Source organism: Nilaparvata lugens, chromosome 3, assembly GCF_014356525.2.
Source record: "Nilaparvata lugens isolate BPH chromosome 3, ASM1435652v1, whole genome shotgun sequence".
NCBI classification, from domain to species: Eukaryota; Metazoa; Arthropoda; class Insecta; order Hemiptera; family Delphacidae; genus Nilaparvata; species Nilaparvata lugens.
The window spans coordinates 93,042,454-93,065,825 of NC_052506.1; the positions used below are offsets into that span (position 1 = coordinate 93,042,454).

At 33.3% G+C, this 23,372-nt stretch overlaps 2 protein-coding genes across 5 annotated transcripts in view; both read right to left on the reverse strand.

The window, feature by feature from the left end:
* LOC111048513 overlaps positions 1 to 11,691 on the reverse strand; it is a 32,292-nt gene extending 20,601 nt beyond the window's left edge. Inside the window, exons 1-4 of one of the 3 annotated variants that reach the window (XM_039425068.1) lie at positions 11,496 to 11,691; positions 9,994 to 10,183; positions 3,081 to 3,265; positions 308 to 595 (exon numbers count right to left, since the gene is read on the reverse strand). In XM_039425068.1, the coding sequence (XP_039281002.1) occupies positions 308 to 595; positions 3,081 to 3,265; positions 9,994 to 10,183; positions 11,496 to 11,564 (732 nt within the window). In that variant the 5' untranslated portion in view covers positions 11,565 to 11,691. Of the gene's footprint in view, positions 1 to 307; positions 596 to 3,080; positions 3,266 to 5,643; positions 5,795 to 9,993; positions 10,184 to 11,495 lie in introns of those variants that run through there. The other 2 variants (XM_039425070.1, XM_039425069.1) reach the window with 2 other exon arrangements.
* Positions 11,692 to 12,987: 1,296 nt separating this feature from the next.
* On the reverse strand, positions 12,988 to 21,423 carry LOC111056023. Of its 2 annotated transcripts, none has more exons than XM_039425075.1 (6): positions 16,966 to 17,022; positions 16,463 to 16,731; positions 15,727 to 15,882; positions 14,697 to 14,942; positions 14,000 to 14,191; positions 12,988 to 13,227 (listed from the first exon to the last, which is right to left on the reverse strand). In XM_039425075.1, exons 1-6 carry the CDS (start codon positions 16,992 to 16,994, stop codon positions 13,076 to 13,078), a joined length of 1,044 nt encoding a protein of 347 aa, XP_039281009.1. In that variant the 5' UTR covers positions 16,995 to 17,022; the 3' UTR covers positions 12,988 to 13,075. The 2 variants fall into 2 exon arrangements, with proteins under 2 accessions (XP_039281009.1, XP_039281011.1); XM_039425077.1 differs by lacking the exon at positions 16,966 to 17,022 and adding an exon at positions 21,147 to 21,423 and having other exon boundaries at positions 12,989 to 13,227.
* Positions 21,424 to 23,372: the final 1,949 nt, after the last annotated feature.

The window sequence follows — 23,372 nt, forward strand, 5'->3', positions numbered from 1 at the left end:
AAAGAGAAATTAGCAACAAATATTTTTACAGTTGTCTATCTCATTACTAGAGCTGAACCGAGTTTCAAAAAAATTTTATTGAGCAGATTTAGTTATTTTTATTATACTCCTGTGCACGTGCAAACCTATTTTATTGCGATTACTACAAACATGTTGCTCTCATGTTCTGATGTATGTATAATTTATATCTAAATAGGCTATCATCAATTTATTGAGAATTTTTTGAGAGGGTTTTTGATGGCATGTGATAGTTATGTGTGGGTTGAGTTGACTAAACTCTACGAAACAGGAATTCTGAATACCTCACCTCTGATTTACAGTTTTCAAACAGCATATCACTGATCGAGGTATTATCGACATCGTCACAGTCGACCAACGAAACGCCGGAATCGATAGGCGACAACATCGACTCTCCGTTGGTGAGTCTGTCATTGGTGAGCAGGTCCAAGCATGGCCGCCGATTGGCAGCGAGCCTTGCTCCTATTGGCTGATTCACATCTCTAACGTGGCCATTGTTGTTGGAAGCCTTTGAAATGTTTCCATCTTTGTTGTCATTCTCAACTGGTTGACCGGCATCCGCCATTCGATCACCAGACTGAAAAAATTCAAAATTCAATTTTATCAAGCCAAAACACTTTACAACAGGTATTGAAAAATACATAAAATGAATAGATAGAATAACAGAAGCTTACAAAAAATAGAGCACGTCACATAAATTATAACATGCTCTCATATTACTTTCACTTGAATATGTTAATTGTAGAAGAGTATTGTGAGCATAGTACAGATTATCCAGTAATTATTGTGTAGAGCACTAGGTCAAGTTAGGATAAGTTGGGTTAATTTAATTTAAAAAAATCAAATATCGCTTGGAACTGGGTCAGTTAACTTTATTTCACACAATTTCAAAGTAGATCAATAATAAGGAGGATGACTAAGGTAGAAGTAAACGTTGATAGATACATAATAGTTATTTTCATTTGTTCAACATTATTGTAAATAGTTTTTTAATTGTACAAAGTGCGCCAGAGAAACTTACTTATTCGAAAGGTCAATAAAAACTAAAGTACTTCAGATATTGTTTTAATCTTTTTTTACATGAGAATACAATATCTCAATTTTTTCCATGCAGTCTTGAAAATGAGATCAGACCAATGGCGACCCCCATTGCGCATACACTGATGAGGTTGATTTTTTAAATTTCGTTGCAGTATATCAATCGGTATGTTAGCGATGGCGTCGCGAATGTTGGTCTTGAGGTGTGCTATGGTCCGTGATCGATCGATATGAACCAAAGATTTTAAATAGCCCAATAAAAAAATCGCATTGACGAATCGCATGTGGAAATGAGCCTTGTCACTAAAAAAAATGACCGCGTCTTCAGGCAGGTTGTCAATCAGCATACCACATGCATTTTGACGGGCAACAAAATCGCGTTCAGTCAATTCTTGAATAACAGCCAATTTAAAGGGATGAAGTTGAAGGTCTTCATGGAAAATTCATTGAACAGTGGAGTCAGAAATTGCCATAGCAGCTGCATGTTTGCAAGCCGAACGCCTTGGAGAACGCACAACTGACTGCCTCACTCTTTCGATATTTTCTGGAGTTCTGATGGTTTGTTGATGTCCATTTCTGGGTTTAGCGACACTTCCACACTCCTGAAATGAGTTAACCCACGACCGAATCGAATTATGGCCAGGAACGAATCTGTGGGAAGGAATTTCAAATCGAGCGCGGAAGGTGATCGACCATTAGAAAAGAAGCTCTCAATTGCGAAGGCCCGCTGCTCTCTAGACCAGAGCATGATGGCTATAGTGAGGTCCACGTTATAATGACAGTATTTGATCAACTTTGGTTCTGCTATCCTTCGACAAAGACGGTGGTACTATCCTTTTCAAGGTCCACAACGATGCCAATTATGTTTTTGACAATGTAGAAATATATTTAATTAATGCAGAGAATCGGCATCTCTATTCTTCTATCTTTATCCAATACCATTATAACGTGGACCTCACTATAATTTACTTGAGGGAGGATAAATTTGAGAACTTCCCCCTTCAGATGCGCCCCCTCACACCTCTCTACACGACCAATTCAACGTACAGGATTTTTTCAAATAAGTAAGTTTCTCTGGCGCACCTTGTACAATGTTTTGTGGGAAATGAAATCCATTTACAGTATTATATTATATTTGAATTGAATTGTTGCCTTTATTTGAATCCTAGGAGGGCGAAGTTAGGGTGCAGTCGGGCCTCTGTTAGGCCTACACTTCACCCTCCCTAGAGGGTGGAGGTGTAGTTACCTAGAGCGCAAAGTGCCAATTTTTTGAACCAAAATTTTATGCACTAGCTGTAACCGAGAGTGATATAGTTTAATGATTGCAGTAAATACATTGCCTCAGCTTTACAAAGAGAATTTGATTCTCGCTTTCTTCCAGAAATACTAACTGTATATTTTGTGTTCATAAGTTAAATCTATTCCAATTCAATAGACCAATCTAGATTATTATTATGTCCTCTGTTTTGTGAATTTAGAGTATAATATACTATATAGTACCTATATATATACTATGTATTATAGTTCTATAATACTAATTTAAACAGGAAACACAGTACAGATAGGTGAAAAACATTTGGAAACTTACATTATTTTCCGGAAATTTTCGGTGGCTGTGCGAACCTTTGTAGATCGTGAGTGGTGTTGATTTTTTTGTTCAGTTTGTTTGAATTCCAACGGTCGATTGTTTGAATTCCATGGACCGTTGGAATTCAAACAAACTGAGCAACAAAGGTTGGCACAGCCACTAAAAACATTTCCAAAATAAATGTGAGTATTTAGGTGTTTTTCACCTATCTGTATCGTGTTTCCTGTTCAAATAAGTATTATAAAACTATAAAGTGTTTTCTGTTATGTGCTGTAAATTATAGTGATGTATCTAGTGAGTGTTGATTCAATTAAATTGTGAACTAGTAATCTACAGTAGAGAAGCAACTTAAGATCAAATACTTCATGCAGGATGTTGATGTTGTAAAAATGTTTTGTGGAATGGAGATTTGATTTGAGACTAAAATGTTAGTTACCGGTAGAATGAGAATGATGGAGCTCAACTCGTGGATGTAGTAGAGGAATAGAGAGGTCAACCGTTTGTGCTTCAGGAGTGCATCGTCGCGATAGTACTCGCACAGAGCTGAGGCGTCAAGCAGCAGACTGCCCAAACAGCTGATTAGCGAGCCCTCCACCAGGGTGAAGCACAGCCATGCAATACCTACACAAAATCAATCATCAAACTAATAAATAAATTTTAGTCCATTTACAACAACCTCCGACTTGAAGGGATATGTGGAGCAGAGAAGTGGAGGAAGATCAGTCAATTATTACAGTGATGAATAGGGTCATAGAAAGAAGCGCAGTTGCTAAGTTGTTGATCAGATTCAGTCGACGCAGTGCTTTCAGAGAGGAAACTGGACATGCGTATCATGAGCTGTTGAGCACTCACTAAAGACTAGAGAACGCTGTCCGCTTCAGTACGGCAACATCGCCGCCACATTTCTCTGCTCCGCGTATTTATTTATTTATTCTTTTTACAATGAAGCACAGATCGGGAGAGAAAAACTGAGAATAACTTGTACTATTTCTCTTTAAAATTTAGGTAAGTCCAAAATGAGGTTATGTCTTCTGGATTTCCACAAAATTTTCAGTCAAAGAATATCTATAAAAACCATTCTTTTGAATTTAGGTGTTCCAAGTCGGATATCCAATCTATGTTCCAATTTAGATATCCCTCCAAGTCGGAAGTTGTTTTAAATGGACTATATGTACACAAGTAATGCAAAAACATTATACTAATTCGGATAGTTTAATTTTTTTTTAATTTTTGCTAATGCCTACAACACAGTTGAATGTGCATAATGAAAGGAATTATGAAGAAATTATTGGACCTGCAGTATCATGTGGGTTCCAGACCACCGATAAGCCATTCTTGGATTCACAACTGTGATAAGTTATGAATACAAGCGATCACCTTTTGAACAAGAGTAGGATTACCAAGATCACTGCCCTATGTATTTGAGATGAAAATATTGGAAATATGGAAAGATTTTAGAGTGAGATATGTACAACAAGACTTCTTAATGCTCACATAACAGCTCCTGACTGAGAAAACGATACAATACAACATGTTTCATTGAGATTTGAGGAATATTTTGAGTGAAGATCAAGATGAAATTCTGATTATTAATTCCCATCAAATTAGAATTGAATTATGTGATAATATTTCTCTGTTTTTGAGTATGTGAAATGTATGAATGATGTATGTATATGTTTACCTGATGACTTTGTCAATAACATGTATCTGTTCACGGCAATAAAAACATTTTGAATTTGATTTTGAATTCTGTTTTCAATAACTGAATCTATGAAAAAGATGGGAAAAGGAGTATAATTGTGTTCATTTATACTAATACAACAGTCATGCAGTTTTATTATTGATGTCGTGTGAGAAGAGCAAAGGCTTATCAATACTACCAATACCACCTGGATAAGGAAGATGCAGCGCAATAACAAATTCACGGAGAGTAAGAAGAGCTATAGTCTATGCAAACCTTAGGTTGTAGCATTATGGAGAACATTGTTGTTCAATTTCACAGAATCGAAAGAACCTGTGAGCTAATTGTGTGATTGAAAGAGCGAAAAAGAAAGGTATTTCTGATAGTATCAGCATAGAAACGGTTACAGTGTTGTTATATTGAAATAAAATTGGCCATCGAGCCCTGTGCTGCAACTAAGGTGTTCACGGACTAAAGTGAATAGAAGCGAACGATTTTTAATGTTTTCAATTTAACAATAATACTATTGAAGTCAACTTGAACATTCTCACAAAAACTGAATGGGCTCAACCATCAATATGGTTGGCTAGTACGGTATGGTAGGTGGACACAGGGTATAGAGGGTAAGCTACGAAAGAGTGCTGGTAAGAAGAGGAAAATAATATTGCCCTAATAGATGATAGTCTAGGAAACTCCTCTCCAACCTAGGAAAATAATATAATGATTGGTTAATCACTTCACTTGTTTTAAAATTAATAAAAACAATGTAAAAACATTAAGTACCCTTTTATTTAGAACATTCTAAGTTTTAAATAAAAGGGTACTTCTTCATGGGTTTATATTATTTTTATTAATTATAATAATTGGTTATGTATGTCTGTTGTAGAATGGGATTGGAATATCAAAACAAGTTTCACGGAAAAAAACAAAGAAAATTATTCCAATTAACTTATATAGGCTAAATTATTCGTAAAAATTATAAATTATTATTCGTAAAATTATTTTTAATTTAATTCCCCCAAAAAATGATGGCAGACATTACAAAATGAGGCCAATGTGAAACAACGCTATTAAAATAGGAACATGTAAAAATAAAAAAACGAATAATTAAATGAAACAAAAACAAAGATATATTGTCAAATTCTACAGTTTTGACTACAATTTTAAAACTGTGGAATTTGACAATATAAATGTGTGTGTTTTTATTTCATTATGGAACGTTTCTAAAACATTGACAGTGACTCAGTCGAATTTTTACGAATAATTTATATAAGTTAATTGCTGTTATATAATTTACAAAAAAAACATGCTAACTCACAGTCAAAGACAACAGACAAGAGAGCTTTGGCTCTCATCTTCCATGACAAGGAACTTCTTAGTCTCAACATAATTAAAAAAAGTAAGGTAGGCTAATCTTAAGATTTCTTTTGACTTTTTTCAAGAATAAAAATTGTTTAATGAGCACTAAAATGCACATGAACAACACATAACAGGAGAGTCTGCTTTCTGAAGATCGATAGAATAACGTTTACAATCACACGCTGCTTCTAAATTAGAATCGGTCATTCCAAGACCAGTTACTAAACTAAATTTGAGAGAATTGAAATGAGTCTTAAATGTTTCTTCAAGTTAGTCGAGATTGAATTGCTTATCTAATTAGAACACTCAACCCAGACTATTATCATATTATTATGACCGTAATTTACAACATCGAATTGACCATACAAGCTGAGTTGACTCTTATAACACAATTTTTTTGTTGACAGACTCAATAAGTTTTTTATTATGATTTTCATAACTACCGTATGAATAATACCGATACGAGTAATAAATAATTCAAGCTTCAATGTAGGATCACTTCTAGTCTGATTTTGGGAAAAATTTTCATGTTATTTTAAAATGAATGATAAAAACAAGAATAATTCACTGGTTATCTAATAATTATCGTTTACGTGACAAAAGAGAGAAAGAAAATAATTTCAACCGTTAGAGAAAGGGTATTCAAATTACAGCAAAAAATATTTCAACTATTCTGTTGTTATTTGGTTTGGCACTTTCCACATAAGATAATGAATTCCAATTTCATATCCAAAGTACAGATTTACAAAATATTTATCGTTCCAGAAAAGAAATGAATTTATTGAGTAGTCTCATTCCAATAACCCATTCACAAACTTGGAGCTCATGTAAGCATGACCCTCATACGAAAATGAACTAAAAAATTTTAAAATATGAGGTTCTCTCTAGCATGCCATTTGAGTGAGCAATTGGTGAAAATCTTGCCAGATCTATTTTAGAGTCAATGAGTCTCGTGACGGTTATATTCCAGCCAGAATCGGCAGTCTAATGTGTGTATTCAGACACACAAGGGAGTGACCTGCCGTCACTACAAAACTTGTTGAAAAACTGAAATAATATAGAAATCAGTAACCATGTTTCCTGTTTTTTCTCTATTGCCTACAGCTAAATATATTTTATTTCAAACTCAGAATTACAAGGAGACTGTGACTGGTAAAATAAAACAAAGCGTCGTAGACTTCAAAGTGCATCTAATTTTAGGTCTCAAAAATGAGAATTAAGCATTGTCAGCAGTTCTATAAACTATAACTACAGATGGAAATGGATTAGAGATTGCATTTGTTCAAATGCTAATTAATGAATAATTATTATTGAACGAAAATCCTAATATAAATATGTCCTGATTAAACCCTAATTAAATCTTAATTATTAACTATAATTGTTAATTGGAGGGCTACTCTTGATTATCTAATATCGGGACACCGAGCTTCGCTCGTTATTTTTATTTATTGATAAACAGAACTCAATTTTCTAAAATGATCGTGTAGAAACATAAATCCATTTCACAGCTGGCTATACGTCATCTTATGAATTTCGGGGATGCGTGAACATCGTTAGAGCCGTTTTCGAGATCCGTTGAACATAAATATAATACCCTTTACTTTCGACATATTAATGCCATTTTCAAGTGATTCCTTCTCTTACTATTATTATTACTTTTATTCATCACATGACAAGTGAGTGTTTATTGCAGTCAAAGTCGGCCTTTGGCAAGACTTTAGTGCATTACTAAACTGAAATGTTCAAAAATGATCTTATAATGGATGCCGTGCTGAGAAAAACTGCTTTTTTCATGGCATATTTTGCACTTTTCGATATTCCCATCTGACAAAGATTTTCTGACACTTTTCCAGTTACAACTCCAACCGTGGAGATAATGACAGGAATAAGTGTGACCTTTTCTTGCATCCAGACATCCTTGGTCTCGGCAACCAAGGGAAGGTAGGCCTACTTAGAGACATTTTCATTATAATACTGGGCCAAGTTGTGGCAGCATGGTACGGTGTGCCAACATCTATCAGTGTTGTTTACTTGGCTACCTTATCCATGAGGATGATATCTGGCCTATTATGAGCAACTGTTCTGTCTGTCAGCACCGACCGATCCCAGTATAACTTATGTGTCTCATTCTCTAAGACTTGGGATGGCTTGTACGAGTAGTAGGGAAGCTTCTGATCGATGACTTAGTACTTCAAAGCAAGGTCCTGATGCAAGATCCCAGCTACTGCATTGTTGCGCTTTGAATAGACAGTAGCTGTCAGTGATGACATGATGTGCTGAATAGTCTCAGGGGCCAAGCCTCAACGTCTGCATGAATCATTATTTATAGGCAGCTTCATTATATGCCTTTGATAATTTTTTATTGCAATTACTTAATCCTGTATGGCCACCAAATATGCTTCCGTTTCAATAAGCAGGTCCTTGTGCCGAAGCCATGCATTGGAAGCCTCCTCATCAACTTCAGGCTGAGATAAGGCAAATGCATGTCTTACATGAAGCTGCTTCGACTTCCATCGCTCCAGGATCTCACTCTCATGCTGTTTGTTGGTTTAAAAGTCCGCAGTAGGCAGCTCAGAGAGGTAAACTATGGTGTATCCTCTATCAGCTTTTCTCACTGCTGCATACAAGTAACCTTCTTTCTCCATAAAGTATGTCTTCATGCTTCTGATTTGTCTCTCATAAGACCATTTTATATTAATGAGCCCACACCCGCCATTCTTTCTTGGCAATATGAGCCTCTCTATATAGGCCTGAGGGTGATGTGCTTTGAACTTAGTGAGGAGCACTGTTGTTAATCTCATTAGATTTTTCAAATCAGTAGCAGTCCAACAAACAACACCAAATGAGTAAGTCAGCACAGGTATTGCATAAGTGTTGATGGCCTTGAACATATTATTGTCCTTTAGCTACCTTCAAAGTCTCTTCAGTCTGATCAGGAATGAATCTTTTATTTTCTTCTTGATTGTTCTGATCTATTTGTCTAGCCTGGCAAAAGTTCAAGTACTTGTAGACATTACTTGGCACCATCGCTGCAAAAGCACTCTCCAGGTCCTCATCAATCATTTGTGCCTTGACTTGACCTCTCACAACACTGAGTGTCCTAAACTTCTCCAGACCAAATGTCATGCAGATATCATCAGAGAAGGTTCTAAACATACCCAGATTTCCTTCAGTTGATTTTCAGTACCTGTATAGAGCTTGATATCATCCATATACATCATGTGGGACAGTGGATGAATTTCCCTTCAGCTTGAATCCATTTGTTGTTGAAATGAGTAATGCAGACAATGGGTTCAGAACTAAACAAACCCACAATGGGCTCAAACTATCCCCTTGGAAAATACCTTGAAAGACTGGGATAGTATTGGTCTATCTCAGTGACTATCTCTAGTGACTATCTCATTTTCAGCATTGTCCCCCACATCGACATGAGATGCTTCAGCAGCTGTATGACTGAGTTGTCAATTTTGTAAATAAACAGGACTTCAATCAAACAGTAGTCAAAGCTATTATTATTATTATTATTATTTGGTGTGTTTTGTCTCCATTTTACTGGGTAAGAAGGTGACATTGGCTGTTAAGCAAAATGACACCTTTTTCTATTTTGGAATATTCAAAAAACTTCTAACAATTGATGTAGTGCACAGTATGATTACTTTTTGCATTAGATTTAACACCCATGCTGACAACCCCAACTTTTTCAACTTACCAGACAAATCCTTAGGTACCATCCCTGTTGCTGACATCAATGATGGCACAATTGCAACGTTTTCCTGCCTCCACCGCTGCTTTATCTCATCTGCCAAAGGTAGGTATTTGACAACTTTCTCTTCACTATACTGTTTTAAATTATGTATATTGGGAATGCCAATGTCTATGAGGAAGGTGGTATGTTTCTGCTTATCTGAGTATGATGTCCTGTCTATTGTGGGCTATTGTTTTGTCTGTAAGAACTGACCGATCCCAGTACAACTTGTGAGAAGCATTCTCCAAAACTGCACTAGGAGTAAATTGGTAAAATGGTACTGAGCTTGGCAACAGGTTGTGCAGGCATGCTAAGCTCTTATGTATGATCCTTGCCACCTGGTTGTGCTGGTGAAGATAGTCAGTTGCTACAAAAGTCTGACATGCACTTGTCACATGCTATTATTATTATTAATTACTTGAGAATGGCATTAATATGTCGAAACATGTAGTGATTGATAAAGTAAAATTTGAGGAAAAGGTTCTTAGATTTTTAATTTCCAGACTATAATTAATGACTTGCTAATATAATAATATAGTGAATGGTATTACAGCAAATATTAACCTTTTTGGATGGGAGTTGCTCCAATGCCCAAAGAATTATCGAGTGCCTCTAGGGTACTGGAATGTGCATAATCTTTGATAAGGTACCAGTATCCCTGTTCGGGGCGTTTTAGTCCAAACTTCAGAGCTTTGTCAATGCTGATGATTGAGGGTTCATCTTTATGAACGGTGCATACTCCATTGGCAAGTACCTGCAATGATCATCCAATCAAAATTAGTAGATTTATAAAAACAAACAATAGGCAACTGAAATTTTATAGTAAGATCTCTTTTATTAAGTTATTCCAGTTGTAAAAGCCCCATTAGACAGTCATTATTAGGCATAATATTATTATTGTTTATTAATCATTTCTAGTTATCAAATAGTATTGGTCAAAGGTCTTATAGCATTGCATGGTATTAACTGCTTCATAAATAATGTTGATTGAAGATCTTCGACCATATACAATAAGATTGTATATTTGACTATGTAATGGGCAACTTAGTTATGCTATCTAAATTTCTATTAGGCATGTAAACTACTAGTTTGAAATTATTGCATTCATTATTTTGTAATCTTTACTCTAATTGAAAACGTCTATTAATGAAGAGCATTACGACATTTGTAATATGATGTAGGAATCCTCCTATGTACGGCAAAAGTGACAAATAGAAAGGTACTCTCACATAATATGGAAAATGAGTTTGACGTTATTTCAACAATAAATATAAGAAAATTAGAATATTTAGAGCATCTGAGAAGCGGTAAAAACTGTTGAATCTTATCATGCATGAAAAATTAGATGGAGAAGGAGTGTAGGACGTAGAAGACTGTCCTGACTAAAATTTAAGATATTGGGGTGGCTGCATTTCTAAGAAACTCTTTCGGGCTGCAATTAGATAAGTGCAAATCACTGTGATGATATCTAAGCTGCGATAGGAGGAAGGAACTACAAAAAGATTATTAAAAAATATTAAATATGAGAATATGAGAATTATAATCATTTTAATGTGTATTTTTTCTTAGTAAAAATATATTTTATCTATTTGTATGTTATCTTCTTTGTGCTATTACTCGAGGAAAGATAACAAATAGGATCAGTGAGCTGATTTAAATAGCTTATATATTGAAAAACTAAGTTTTGAGTTATATATTGCATAATACACCAATAACCTAACCTATGATGTGAATTATTTGTCAAGTCTTACTAATTAAGTATTAAGATAAAATAGGCTACATTCCTACAAACATCATAATGCTTTACAGAAAAAGCTTTACTCAACAGTACATTTTATTACATAAAAACTTATGCTAGGAAAAAATATACTGTATTGGCAGACGAAACACAATTGCAGTCTATTTGCAAATGAATCGCAATTATCTTTAACTGACAATAATTAATAAATCTCAGGGTTGATTTAATGGATTGAGAAATAAGAATCATAATATAAAGAACATACCAAACATTCAAGTTAGCAAAGATACAGTAAACTAGGCATTTGAAATAAAAGATTACTTCATACCTTTTCTACGCATTCTTCTACATCCTTCAAGAGACTTTCTCTGGTGATCAAGCCATTGTCAGGTCTCATTATTCTATAAATTCCACATCCTGCAACTATTTTAAACAATAAATTTCATTATTTCTCTGTAAAAGGCGAAGACGTAGAGTACAAAACATCTGTAGTGAGCAAGAGCAGTCTGCTAATCCATGATTTCGTAAAACAGGTGAAAATCGATTGAGTAAAACACAGCCTTCTAAATATGGTTATCTCCTGCTGATCACATGAGCGCTCACATTCCAATGCGCAGCGCGAAAATTCGAATTTAAATAGAGGTTGAAAGTAGCCTACAGTATCTACCTAATTTATATTATACTAAGTTTATGTATTCAAAAACTGAAATTCAGCTGTCAAATGTTATAATAATTATAGTAGATAAAAGCGCATAAAGATAGAAATTATAGTTTTGTAGGCTACATCCATGCTGAAAATTAGAAGTAGGCTCTCTATTTTAAAATTTATTTAGGTACCGTACTTGATATGATGACTAAAAATCTACGATAGTGAAAATAATTGAAAAATATAGTACTTAAATAGGATATATTATTTATTATTTTGTGAAAATTACGTGAGTAACCTTCATTAAATTGAATTTGAAAATTCTCAGCAAAAAAATTGACTCTGGCTGGATTCGAACTGACCACTTCTTCCCATTAAGAGTATACCGCACAGTCTTCTACGACAAAGAGTTCACTCGGTAAACATAGAGATGTGACTGACCTTCTTAAAGAATGTCCTAATACAGTTTTATTTGATAAATGTGTTTTTGCATCTAGATCGTTTCCCAGATATATTATCTTGTGCACTTGAAAGAATGACATTATTTAAACAAAAACATAAAAACCTGTTTTACTTCGATTCAGTTTTTACTTGTTTTCGCTTTAGTTACTTTTCAACGATTGATAAAAAAATATGTCATCATTGAGGTCATTTTCTTAAAGTTGGTATATATATTTTACTATTCTATAATATTTGCCCACAACTGTTGCATCAGTAAGTATCAGTGTTGAGTGTGAAATCTTGAGTATAGATAGATAGGCTATATTTTGCAACAATAGATCTGACACTGGAATTTCTAGGGAATGTTTGGAACAAAATTTTTCACTTTTTAGTTTTGCTTTGGTCAAGTTAGTTATAAAACAGTAATAATATCAGCAGATCAAAAGTTTTCAACTAGGCTATATCCCTTGCGCTAAAGCACGAAGTAAAGAACAACATTATTCCGTTGGTACTTCGTCATTATACCGTGGCTATTGATAGGAATGTTATTATTCAGTTGACAACGGTATACAGTAGTAGTTATTTTTTGTGAAGCTTTCAGTGACGCTGGTAGTCTCTCATTCTCGGAACCTACCGAGCTTCCAAATTCGCTAGGCCTATATACTACTGAATGTGCCGTTCTTACTCTCCTCAAAAGTTGGGAGGAATTAAGAGATGAGAAGGATCTAGGAGATTTATTCGTATAAAAGTAAGAAAAAATCATACAGTACAAGAATTTGGTTAATTTTTTTCTAAACTGTCACAAAGTCACAGCAAGAAAATTATGCTAAATCAACTTTGGTGATGGAGGTTTCAACTTTTTCCAGCATTTCTGTCAAATTCATCAAATAGCCAGGAGGTAGTTTACATTTCGAGTTATATTCAAAGTATTCTGTTCTGTTGATATGATTATCCAGGCACTCTTTTCTTGAAGCTGAAAAAATAAATTTTGTAATTTAATAACCATACTCAATTGAAACGGAAAATGAATATAATGAAAAGATTTTAGAGCTGCAGTAGTCTAAGTTCATTTATTTTTCAAACTATTATTGTTCTAAATGACAGTGTTGTATATTGTAATAGAGATGGAATAGAATATTTCACAATCCATTGTATGCTTTTAATGTTGTGAAACAAGCTTAATTAAAAGTTGAATAAGATTGAATAATATAGTGGAAGGAATTTAAAATAATTATAATTTCTTATTAAATTATGGAATTATTCTTTCTCGAATAGCAATAGGCCTATAGCAATATATTATCATTGTCATTGAGAGCTAATCATCACGAACCTTGAAATTAAATTGAAATCTATGTATGATTCATGGGTCAATTCTCATTTCCAGATTTAAGCAGCTACAATCTCTAGAGAAACTTATATAATTTGATATCATATTATTGTACATTAATTTATAAAATTTCCATAGTAATCATATGTAGTCAATAATATTATACCAATAATATTTTATTGAAAATTTTAATCTATCATCTTAGTAGGTTATTTTGCTAGAAAAATATACTAGGCATTAATTTATAAAATTTTTATAGTAATCCTATGTATTCAATAATTATAATCAATAATATTTTATTGACTCTATTGATCTATCATCTTAGTAGGCAATTTTCTTGAAAAATTTAACATGAGTATATCGTCTATTAATGTGAGAGGATTTGTTATGTTACTTTACAAGGAGAAACATATTTTACCCAATGAAGAGTTCGCACTGCAAATGTGAAGTGGACCTCCTGGCAATATCTCACAAACAAAAGGCAGCTTCTTTGAGCAAGGCACAACTTGCCAAGTGAATCTTGGATTAATAACAACGCAGTCATCATCTTTCCGTGAATGTGGCTCCCCTGGTGCCCAGGCACGGAATTGCACACATTTCAGTAGTTCTCCTGAGAAGATTAAAGGGAATTTATTGATTTTTCATGAGAGCACAAACGTTTTTGGTAGAAACAGATTTGTCATCATCTATATTCTGATTTCATAACAAGCATGAACTTCAAGTATGCATTTAAATCACATAATCACCCTTGATTTACTTTTTTTGTACAATTGAGAGAAAAAAGCTGACAAGTAGTAAATCCAGCATTAATCAATTACTTTTCACTTTTTATATTAATTAATATATTACCAAATACCTAGGTAAATTCTTCACAATTGAGGATAAACATGTATTTTCATTTTCCCCAGTTGATTGCTACAATCTATTTGTTTATAACAATATAGAAATACCGATTTTTATGACATCAAAAATGATTTGTTTTGTAAAGAAGATGTGATACAATTTCAAATGACTATTTCTCCTGGAATAGTGTATAATCATATTTCAACTTCCTTAATTCGATTTACTTCTGGAAAAGTGAAGAATTTACAAGGAAATATTCTTCCCCTACTGACCTGTGGAAGAGACAAAAGTGCCTTCCATTTGAATGTCATCCAAGCCGACGTACCATTTGTCTGAAACGCCAGATTTTCCCGTTGAAGCTATCAGATGACCCAGATACATGCTTCGTTTCTCGGATAATGGAGAAGCCAACACACCACCTTCCTCCCTACACAGCTGCACAGCCTCTGAATGGTTTCTGCTCTCGTTATGAAGTATGAAAATTCCTATTCCAGGTACGCAAGTCACATTCGTGTTGGCTAAAAAACGTTCGTAGACAAAAGTACAAGTCAATTAGGTAAATATTCTTATTTGGATCCAGTGAATAATTTATTATTAGGTTATTTATTATAATACTCAATAACAACCACATCATTGCAAAATTCATTAATTGTTCCAAAATTATCTTAAAAATAGATAGAAAATAGGTACCGTACAGAAGGTGAATCCTAAAAATACTACTGTATAATAAATTATATTTAGTGGATTCTATTCACTTCTAGATGAGCTTCCGGGTAAAGTTAACCCAATGTAAAGTTAGATTTTTCAAATAGTTCCCAGTCAACTAGACTTTAGTCTACTATATCCATGCTCTAGCACTGTGTAAACGTGGTATTACAAATTTATCAGCCGAATTGAACACATTTTATTCAATGAATCAGTATAGACAGGAAAAAGTCAATAGATAGTGTCAATAGATAGTGTCAATAGATAGGCATAAATGTCACTTTAAAAATAGGGACGGATGGAATAAATATATGGAGTAGGTAGGCTACAGTACAGTTACTGTAGTTCACAGCACTAAAATTAGGAATAACTATACGGTACAGTATAAAGTAACTGCAGGCTACATTACTAGAATTAGTAAAGGGTAATTAACTCAGTATGGATGGAAATCACAGTGAGCAATTCCATCCCCAATAAAATGCTCACCATGAATATTCTTGAAGGTTTAAACACGAACTATGTTACCATGCTTGAAATTGGATTAGTTGATTATACCCAAAAGCTACATAACAAAATACAAAAATAATTCAAACTCACCCATTGGACGAGCATAAAGACTATAATAATGGTGCCCTGATACAGGCTGCAATGCTAGAGTCGACTCAAACTCGGGACAGTCGAACACTCGACACGTTGACTCATCTTCATTGTCATCGTAATATTCCTCACCGCCATAATTACCACTTATGCTTCCTGAATAATAAAATCATTCATCACTAAAATATCACATTAAACACGAAATTCTCCTCAGAAACTGTGGATTGAAATGTATTTTGGCAGAAATGATTAGTGTAATTAGCTCAAATAAAAGTAATTTATAAGCTCATGAGAAACTGATACTCGATTCATCAGAGATTGAAGTAGAGATACTCATCAGGTATAAGATTAAACTAACTAATTAAGATTTTCAATTTTAAAGCTGATCAATTCACTTTTACAATTGCCACAAATCACTATTGAAAATTACAATAGCTCAGTATTTACAGGCAAGTTCAGAAGAAGTACAGTGGATAGAATGAAAGTCATCAAGTGATAAATTCGATTTCAAATTCAAATTCATTTATTTTCCAAGAAATTTTATACAAATTGATAAAATAAATATTCTCAAATGGCAAAGAGTAACTTGTGCGCCGGCAGTGACCTTGAAATTAAATTTTCTTTTCTCGGAATGGGAAAGGAGTAAAAATATCAATTTATTGAAGCAAAAGTATTCATTCCATTTATTTTTGAGTTGTGATTTGAATCTTTGAATAACGGGATAATCCTCACAAACCTTCTGAGAGATAGCTGAACGCTAGTCCTTTATTTTGCTTAGCAAGCATTTCGCATTTTTGAAGTGAGTTGGCGTTACTCGAAGCGAGAATATTCATTTTGGAGCTGCTGCATGGCTGGACTAGGTGATACTTCTGAGTTTCCTTCTCTCTCTGACCACATCGATTGAATGCATTGCATTGGTAGAAAAATGCCAAAAAGATAAGGACAGTTACTGAGAATGTGTAACTGTGATTGAAAAAGTTATCATTCTGTGTAATAGAATAAGGCCTGGAAAAAGAAAAACCAAATGGAATTACGGTACTGAAATAGTTATTTGTATATCTAGAGTGAAAAGTACGACTTTTTCTCCCTGAGGGAAAAAGTTTGAAGCCCGAGGCGAAGCCGAGGGCAACAATTTTCCTGAGGGAGAAAAAGTATTTTTTGCTCGTGATGTACACAACATTTTTCCTCCATCTACATTTTTTCATAGAAACTGCAAATTAAATCATTCTAATAACTTACGTATTGGTGACAATGTTTCCTAACAACATAACCTAAAATCTAAAACCTTAAAACCGGTCGTCTGATAGGCACTGCTGATTGCGCTATCTATCGGCCAAGTGTAACAATTATATCAGCTGGGCTACCAAAAATGGCTGACTCCAGATCACGCGGTTCAGATTTGAATTGCCGAATGCAGATCAAAAATATTTGTTGGCTGGTATTTTGAATAGAATAAAATATTTTAAAAATTGTATAAATTTTTATCGTCTACTAATATTAAGAATATGATATCATACAAACATATATTTCATGAGTTGATCAAATTTCTGGTTGTGGTATTGAATTCAGTTGACTCAATGACAGACACCTCTATTACGCTTTCTCATCTGAGCTTAGACCTTCTAACCTATTACCATGTAAGTTTTTAAAATAGAGATGCTTCCCATGTTATTTAAATGGATTCACTTTTACTCCCTAGGGAGTTTTTCTGTTTTTTACTACCTAGAGCGAAAAAGTGAAACTTTAGTATTATGTTTCAGGGAGTAAAGTAAGTACTTTAGACAGTAGGTGGAGGAAAAGTCTTAATTTATTCACATATCCATAAACAAAATATTTTTAAAGTAATATTGATAGTAGAAGGTACCGCAAGTAAAATAAAAATGACTGCTGCTATGATAAATCGGTTTACTCTAATTCGTAATGAACCAATAGTAATGACTTCAATAGTATTTTTTCTGTTCCAGAATACATCATCACAATGAAAACACAAAGATCCAGTCAAATATCACGAATAACTTACCAAACACTGTGCCAAAAAAATACATCATACGTGAAAATAAAAATAAATTTTTCAAATTTTCAAAAATGTATCTTGAAGTGAGTTGTACAAGATGTATTATCAAAACTCATACTTGAAACATATCTTGAGCAAAAGAAAGGTACCATCTATTTATTTACTCTCCATAGGGTATTATTAAGAATATCTTGAGCAATGGAAGGTACCATCTATTTATTTACTTATCATAAGGCATCATCAACGGTCTTAAATGTGTTAAAATCTTTACTTAAAAAAATCAAATAATTGTATTTAAACGTGATGTTTGGTGTTGAATGTATAGGGAAATTTGAATAATTCTATTCAAATTCATAGAAGAAGTTTTCAAGGTGAACCAAATTTTCAAATGCGACAATATCTTGCTGGTGAACAATGTTAAGTCAATTCTTGAAGCTAAACGGAGATTGAGTTTGTCTGTTTTGGGAGGAAATTTGTTGATTTAGAAAGAGCTTTAGGCCCTTTGCACACTGGACCACCATGGAAGCGCTTCCACGGAAGCGCCACCATAAAAATTGATAGCATTGCACACTACAGCCACCACTTGACTCATCACTCCAGTTCACTAGTTAACTCATCATCAGTTGAAGAATGTACAGTTTTTGTTGTGTGAACATTATTTAAAATGACAAATACCTTTTCTATAATCCAAAAGTATTATTATAGTTATTTTCAGAAATCAAATTAATCCACAAGGAGCTTTCTATATCTTAATGTGAAATGTACCCGTCATCACCAAAACATTTTACTCGGTATTCTGATAGAACCCTACCTTTTCCTATAAAATGATAAATGTTTTCAATTTCTTGACTATTACATAGTGAACAAAATACTATAGCTAATCACTTTGAACAATTAATTACGACATAGCAGTCAGGTATTTATAAATAAAAGCTATTAGCTTCTACTTACATTAGAAATACATTAGTGTTGATGAAGGAACTAGTGTCCGAAAGCGCTACACTAATGTAAGTAGAAGCTAATAGCTTTTATTTATAAATACCTGACTGCTATGTCGTAATTAATTGTTCAAAGTGATTATTTAACAAGCAGTTCGTAATGGAATCAAACATTGAAGAATAATATAGCTATTTTCCCCCCTGTCTACTCTGAAAATCAAGGGCAATAATGAACCTCTCGCTCTGAAAATCATGCTAATCATCGTTCTTTTATTTGAATCGTTTATTTAATCTTGCGATATGGATATTTTATGTTAAAGACTGATTTTTTTCGTTCGATTACACACGAAAATAATGAAAAATGGTTATAATGAATAACCATGTGTAATGAATGAATAATGCTTAAGTATAATGGTTATATGTAATGAATGAAAATAATGAATAATATAATGAATAATGCTTGAGAAAAATGGTTATGTAACTAACCAAATTCATTTTTTGAGAGGTTATCTCTTTCAATGGAGAGATTTACCAGCTCCCTCCAAGAATTTTTCTCCACATCCCGGTCTGCATATAATTTTGAAGACATGTTCCATATAGCTGGTCTGCTTTCAACTTCAAGACGAATGAACCTTTCCGTATCAAATTGATCAAATTAACTATTCATTACGAAGACTTCAACGGACAACTGTGCTGAACTTAATTTTACTTGAAACTGAACTGGAGATGATTTTGTGGTGGCTCTACTGTGCAATGACAGATAATTCTCAATGGTATGACGTGGTGGCGCGACAGTCTGGTGGATAACAAAATCGGAGGCTCGAGCCACCACATTCCTGGAAGCTTGGCTGGTGGCTCTAGTGTGCAGTGACAGATAAGAGACGATGCTACCACGTGGTGGCGCTTCCGTGGAAGCGCTTCCATGGTGGCCCAGTGTGCAAAGGCCTTAAGGCTCGGCAGGAGAGGGACCATGTCGAATTACTATCTCCATAAGCGTAATGTTAATTGGGATTCCATATAACTCGGTTGAATTTCATCCGAATGTTCCAGTCAATCTCATTTTGAAGGTCTGTTAATTCTCTATTCAAGTTGCGAAGTGGAAAATTAATATTTCTTGAGAGAACGTTTATATTTATCTATTGAGTGAGAAACTTTTATAATTTTATTCCTGGCGTTCTTTATGAATATTTTGGAAATTCATCATGCAACATGAATTCGTTTTGATGAGTTCTGTTGAGATTATTTTTTTCATAAAAATCTACACATCTGTACGGTTTTTAAATGGAATCTAGCGGTGCTATCAGTTGCTGTCTGGAGCTGTGCCGTTTCATGGGCTTTGTTCCCCTGTAAACAATAGCCCTTATACTTTCACTTCCTTTTCAAAGTTATTTGCAGAAATATTCACAAGTAAACACATCTTGACCTGAGTGTGGACAAAATATAATCAGTTTATATTTAATGTTATTAGAATCAATTTATTGTTATCCAAATTTTAAAATCGAATTTGAATAATAGTGGAAAAATCATGTTACAGTACTTTTTAAACTAAGTAGTTAATTAATTTTTTTATCTAACGATGTATGTATTTTCAATACACTCATTTACTGGTATTTTTGTAAACTTACTATACCGTATTGTGTTTGCATAAGAATTGTTTGGTATTTCGAGTGAGTATAGGACAAAGACCTTAAAGATGCATAGACTCACATGCAGCGCTAGTGTCGTATTTGGAATTGAAATCCGTCATTGAGGGGGCAACCCATAAGATTATTACATACCAATGCCACCAATGCCTTTGTGATCTATAGTATTACAAATATTATATATATAATATCTCATGCTAAAATACCCCAATGGCGGCCTTCAATTTCAAGTAAGAGCTATCATTGGGAAGGCATAGGTATTGTGGGTCTATATCTCTTTAAGGTCTTTGGTATAGGATGTAATATTACATTCTATACTCACTGGGTATTTTTTGTAGGTCAGAAGTTTCATGATATTTATCTCTCCATAAAAAAATGTGAACGTGAAATAGGTGACCTATTTCATTTCAAAAATGGATTAAATACCTTAATATTAATTATTCAACTCACCATCGTGATTAAATATTAGTAAAACTAATTAAAAAGTATTTTACACTAAATGGATGAATTTCCCCATATGTATAATTATGTCCCACTCATAGATATCATCATATTATTATTTTTGAAACTATACTATGAACTCAATTTGCTCAATAGACTCTCCGTGATTCATTATAATTATTATATTATGACTGAAATCAACAGTGGAATAATTTTGTTGATGCATGATATTCAGAATCAATTTATAATTACTGTAATTCAAAGTGGAATATATTTTATTCGTTTATAATTCTGCTAATAACCTGTATTCTATAGAAAAACGATCAAGTACTCCTGCAGAAATAAATATTATTATATAAGACATTTTATTCAAATACTCCTTACATCTATCTCTCTAGTTCTACCCTGAAGCTTCTCGATCAGAGACGTTTCAGAATAATCAAACTTGGAAGCTCGAAAGGGTAGTGGAATATTCCCCATACCCCATCACCGCGTGACATTCCACTCGAGCCCGGGGCTGACAAAGCTCAGTCTTGCCCTTGACCTACTTACAGCCAAACTGAATCAATGTCAACAGGGGGAGGATAGGCAACCCGCTTTGCAAACTCCTCTGTCATCACAAAATAAACGCTGAAAATAGAACGCACGCATTGAAATTGCTTGCTCTCTCACTCTCTCTCTCTCTCTCTCTCTCTCTCTCTCTCTCTCTATCTCTCTCTCTTTTCAAGTAGAGAGTTAGTAGGAAGGATATTTTGAATATTCTTTCCGAAGAATGGACATTGATTGATATGTCCAAAGCTCCGCCAATTTATGTAGATGCATAACAATAGTATCTATAGTTATTCCAAATTGCTTTTTTCATATCATATTATACAGTTCAATAATTATTTTCCTAGTCTATATTATATAAATTCATCTATCATTTTGCTGTATTATAAGCTACTGTATATATAAGTGTATAAGCCAGTATATATTGTAATCTACAAAAATAAAGTACTCAATCAATCAATCTCTCTCTCAGAGTGTGTTTGGAAATACTGTTTTCCAATAATTGTATTAATAAATTAAGTTTAAGATACTCTTTTAAAAGGTTTGCTTGTGATTGTATTTTGATTAAGAATTATATTTATTTCTATTATTTTTTTGTAATCTTACTACATAATAATGTAATCTATTATTTTTGTATTCTTATGTAATTTTTTTTCTTATTTTGTGAAGGTTTGTGTGGCAGAGAGGATCAGGAGTTCTAACTCCGCCCTAATAAAGGAAAATAATCAATCAATCAATCTCTCTCTTCGAGACCTAGCGCATCATAATAAAAATCAATCTATTTCTCTCTCTCTATGATAGAGGTCAATTATTCTCTCTGTCTCATTAATTCTTTGATTCACAGAAGAGCTAATTTGAATTTGAATACATCTTCTTATAGCAAAGAAACCGTAGGTACTTCAGATCTGGAATAATTGAACAGGACAACTCTTCACTTGACAAATTCAACTATTGGATTAATTTGAATTTATTAGATCATTAGATGAGTAGCTTGTTATAAACATTGAAGCTTAACACTTGCCAGGTGTATAAGTATAGTGAATAACTAGCCTATAAAGGTACTGAAATCCTTATTTGGATAGATTTTTTAAATATATATATGAATCTACTATACAATAATGAATTTTTATTTAATTACTATCGTATTTCATGAAACTTTGAAGTGAAAAAAAACACTCACATTCTTTGATGTGATCTTTTATTTAATATGGAATAGTATTTGAACCTATTTAAATCCTCTGGAACGATTTCAAAAATAGATAACAAAATATTACCATTTTCCGAATTGAATTCAGAAAGACTTTTCCAGCGCTTAATGCACTTATCAGCGTATCAATAATTAAAATCAATTTATTATTATAAAGCTCTATTGAAGATTGATGTTTTAAATAATTACTAATAATTAATCCCATATTTATCTTGGGCACCTTCTGAAATCCGATTGATTTCAATCCAGAGTAATCCAGTGCTCCACTAAAGCTCATAGTTTTTTTTTAAATGATTATCTCAACTCTTACCTTTTAAAATGAATCATGAAGATAACAGAGAATACTTTTGAATCGATATAATTCAAACTAGAATTTTTGTTAACTTAAATTGAACCGAACGATTCTCTACGACAAAAATCTTGAATGAGCATAAATATAAAATGCAGATTGGAATCGACTTTTCTAGTCAATTGAGTTTCATTAAAAATGTGACATCTTGTCTGAATTTATTTGATTATTTTTGTATCAAATTGTTCAGAGCAGGGAACCTTCTAGCCATCAATCATTCAGTATTGTTTAATGCGTCCTTCATATTTAGCCATTAAGGTAATTTTCATGAGATTATATTATTACGTCAATCATTCAGACAATATAATAATATACCTGAATTGGAGCTGTCCATCACATGAAAATATTTTCTGATCAATAGAAATATTTTTGGGAAAAAATTATTTTTATTTCAGTAGGTAACTATTTCTAACACTATACTTGACATAATTATATTATGATAATATGCATAAGATGATATGTACTCTATCTTAACAATATTCATTTTGCAGAATCCAATATTGAT

Coding starts and splice junctions, on each gene's coding strand:
- LOC111056023 (XM_039425075.1), bottom strand. CDS start 16,994: ATGTTGTTAGGAAACATTGTCACCAATAC. Junction 14,192..14,696: donor CACTTTTGTCTCTTCCACAG/GTCAGTAGGGGA, acceptor TAATCTTCTCAG/GAGAACTACTGAAATGTGTG. Junction 13,228..13,999: donor CAGTGCGAACTCTTCATTGG/GTAAAATATGTT, acceptor TTATTTTTTCAG/CTTCAAGAAAAGAGTGCCTG.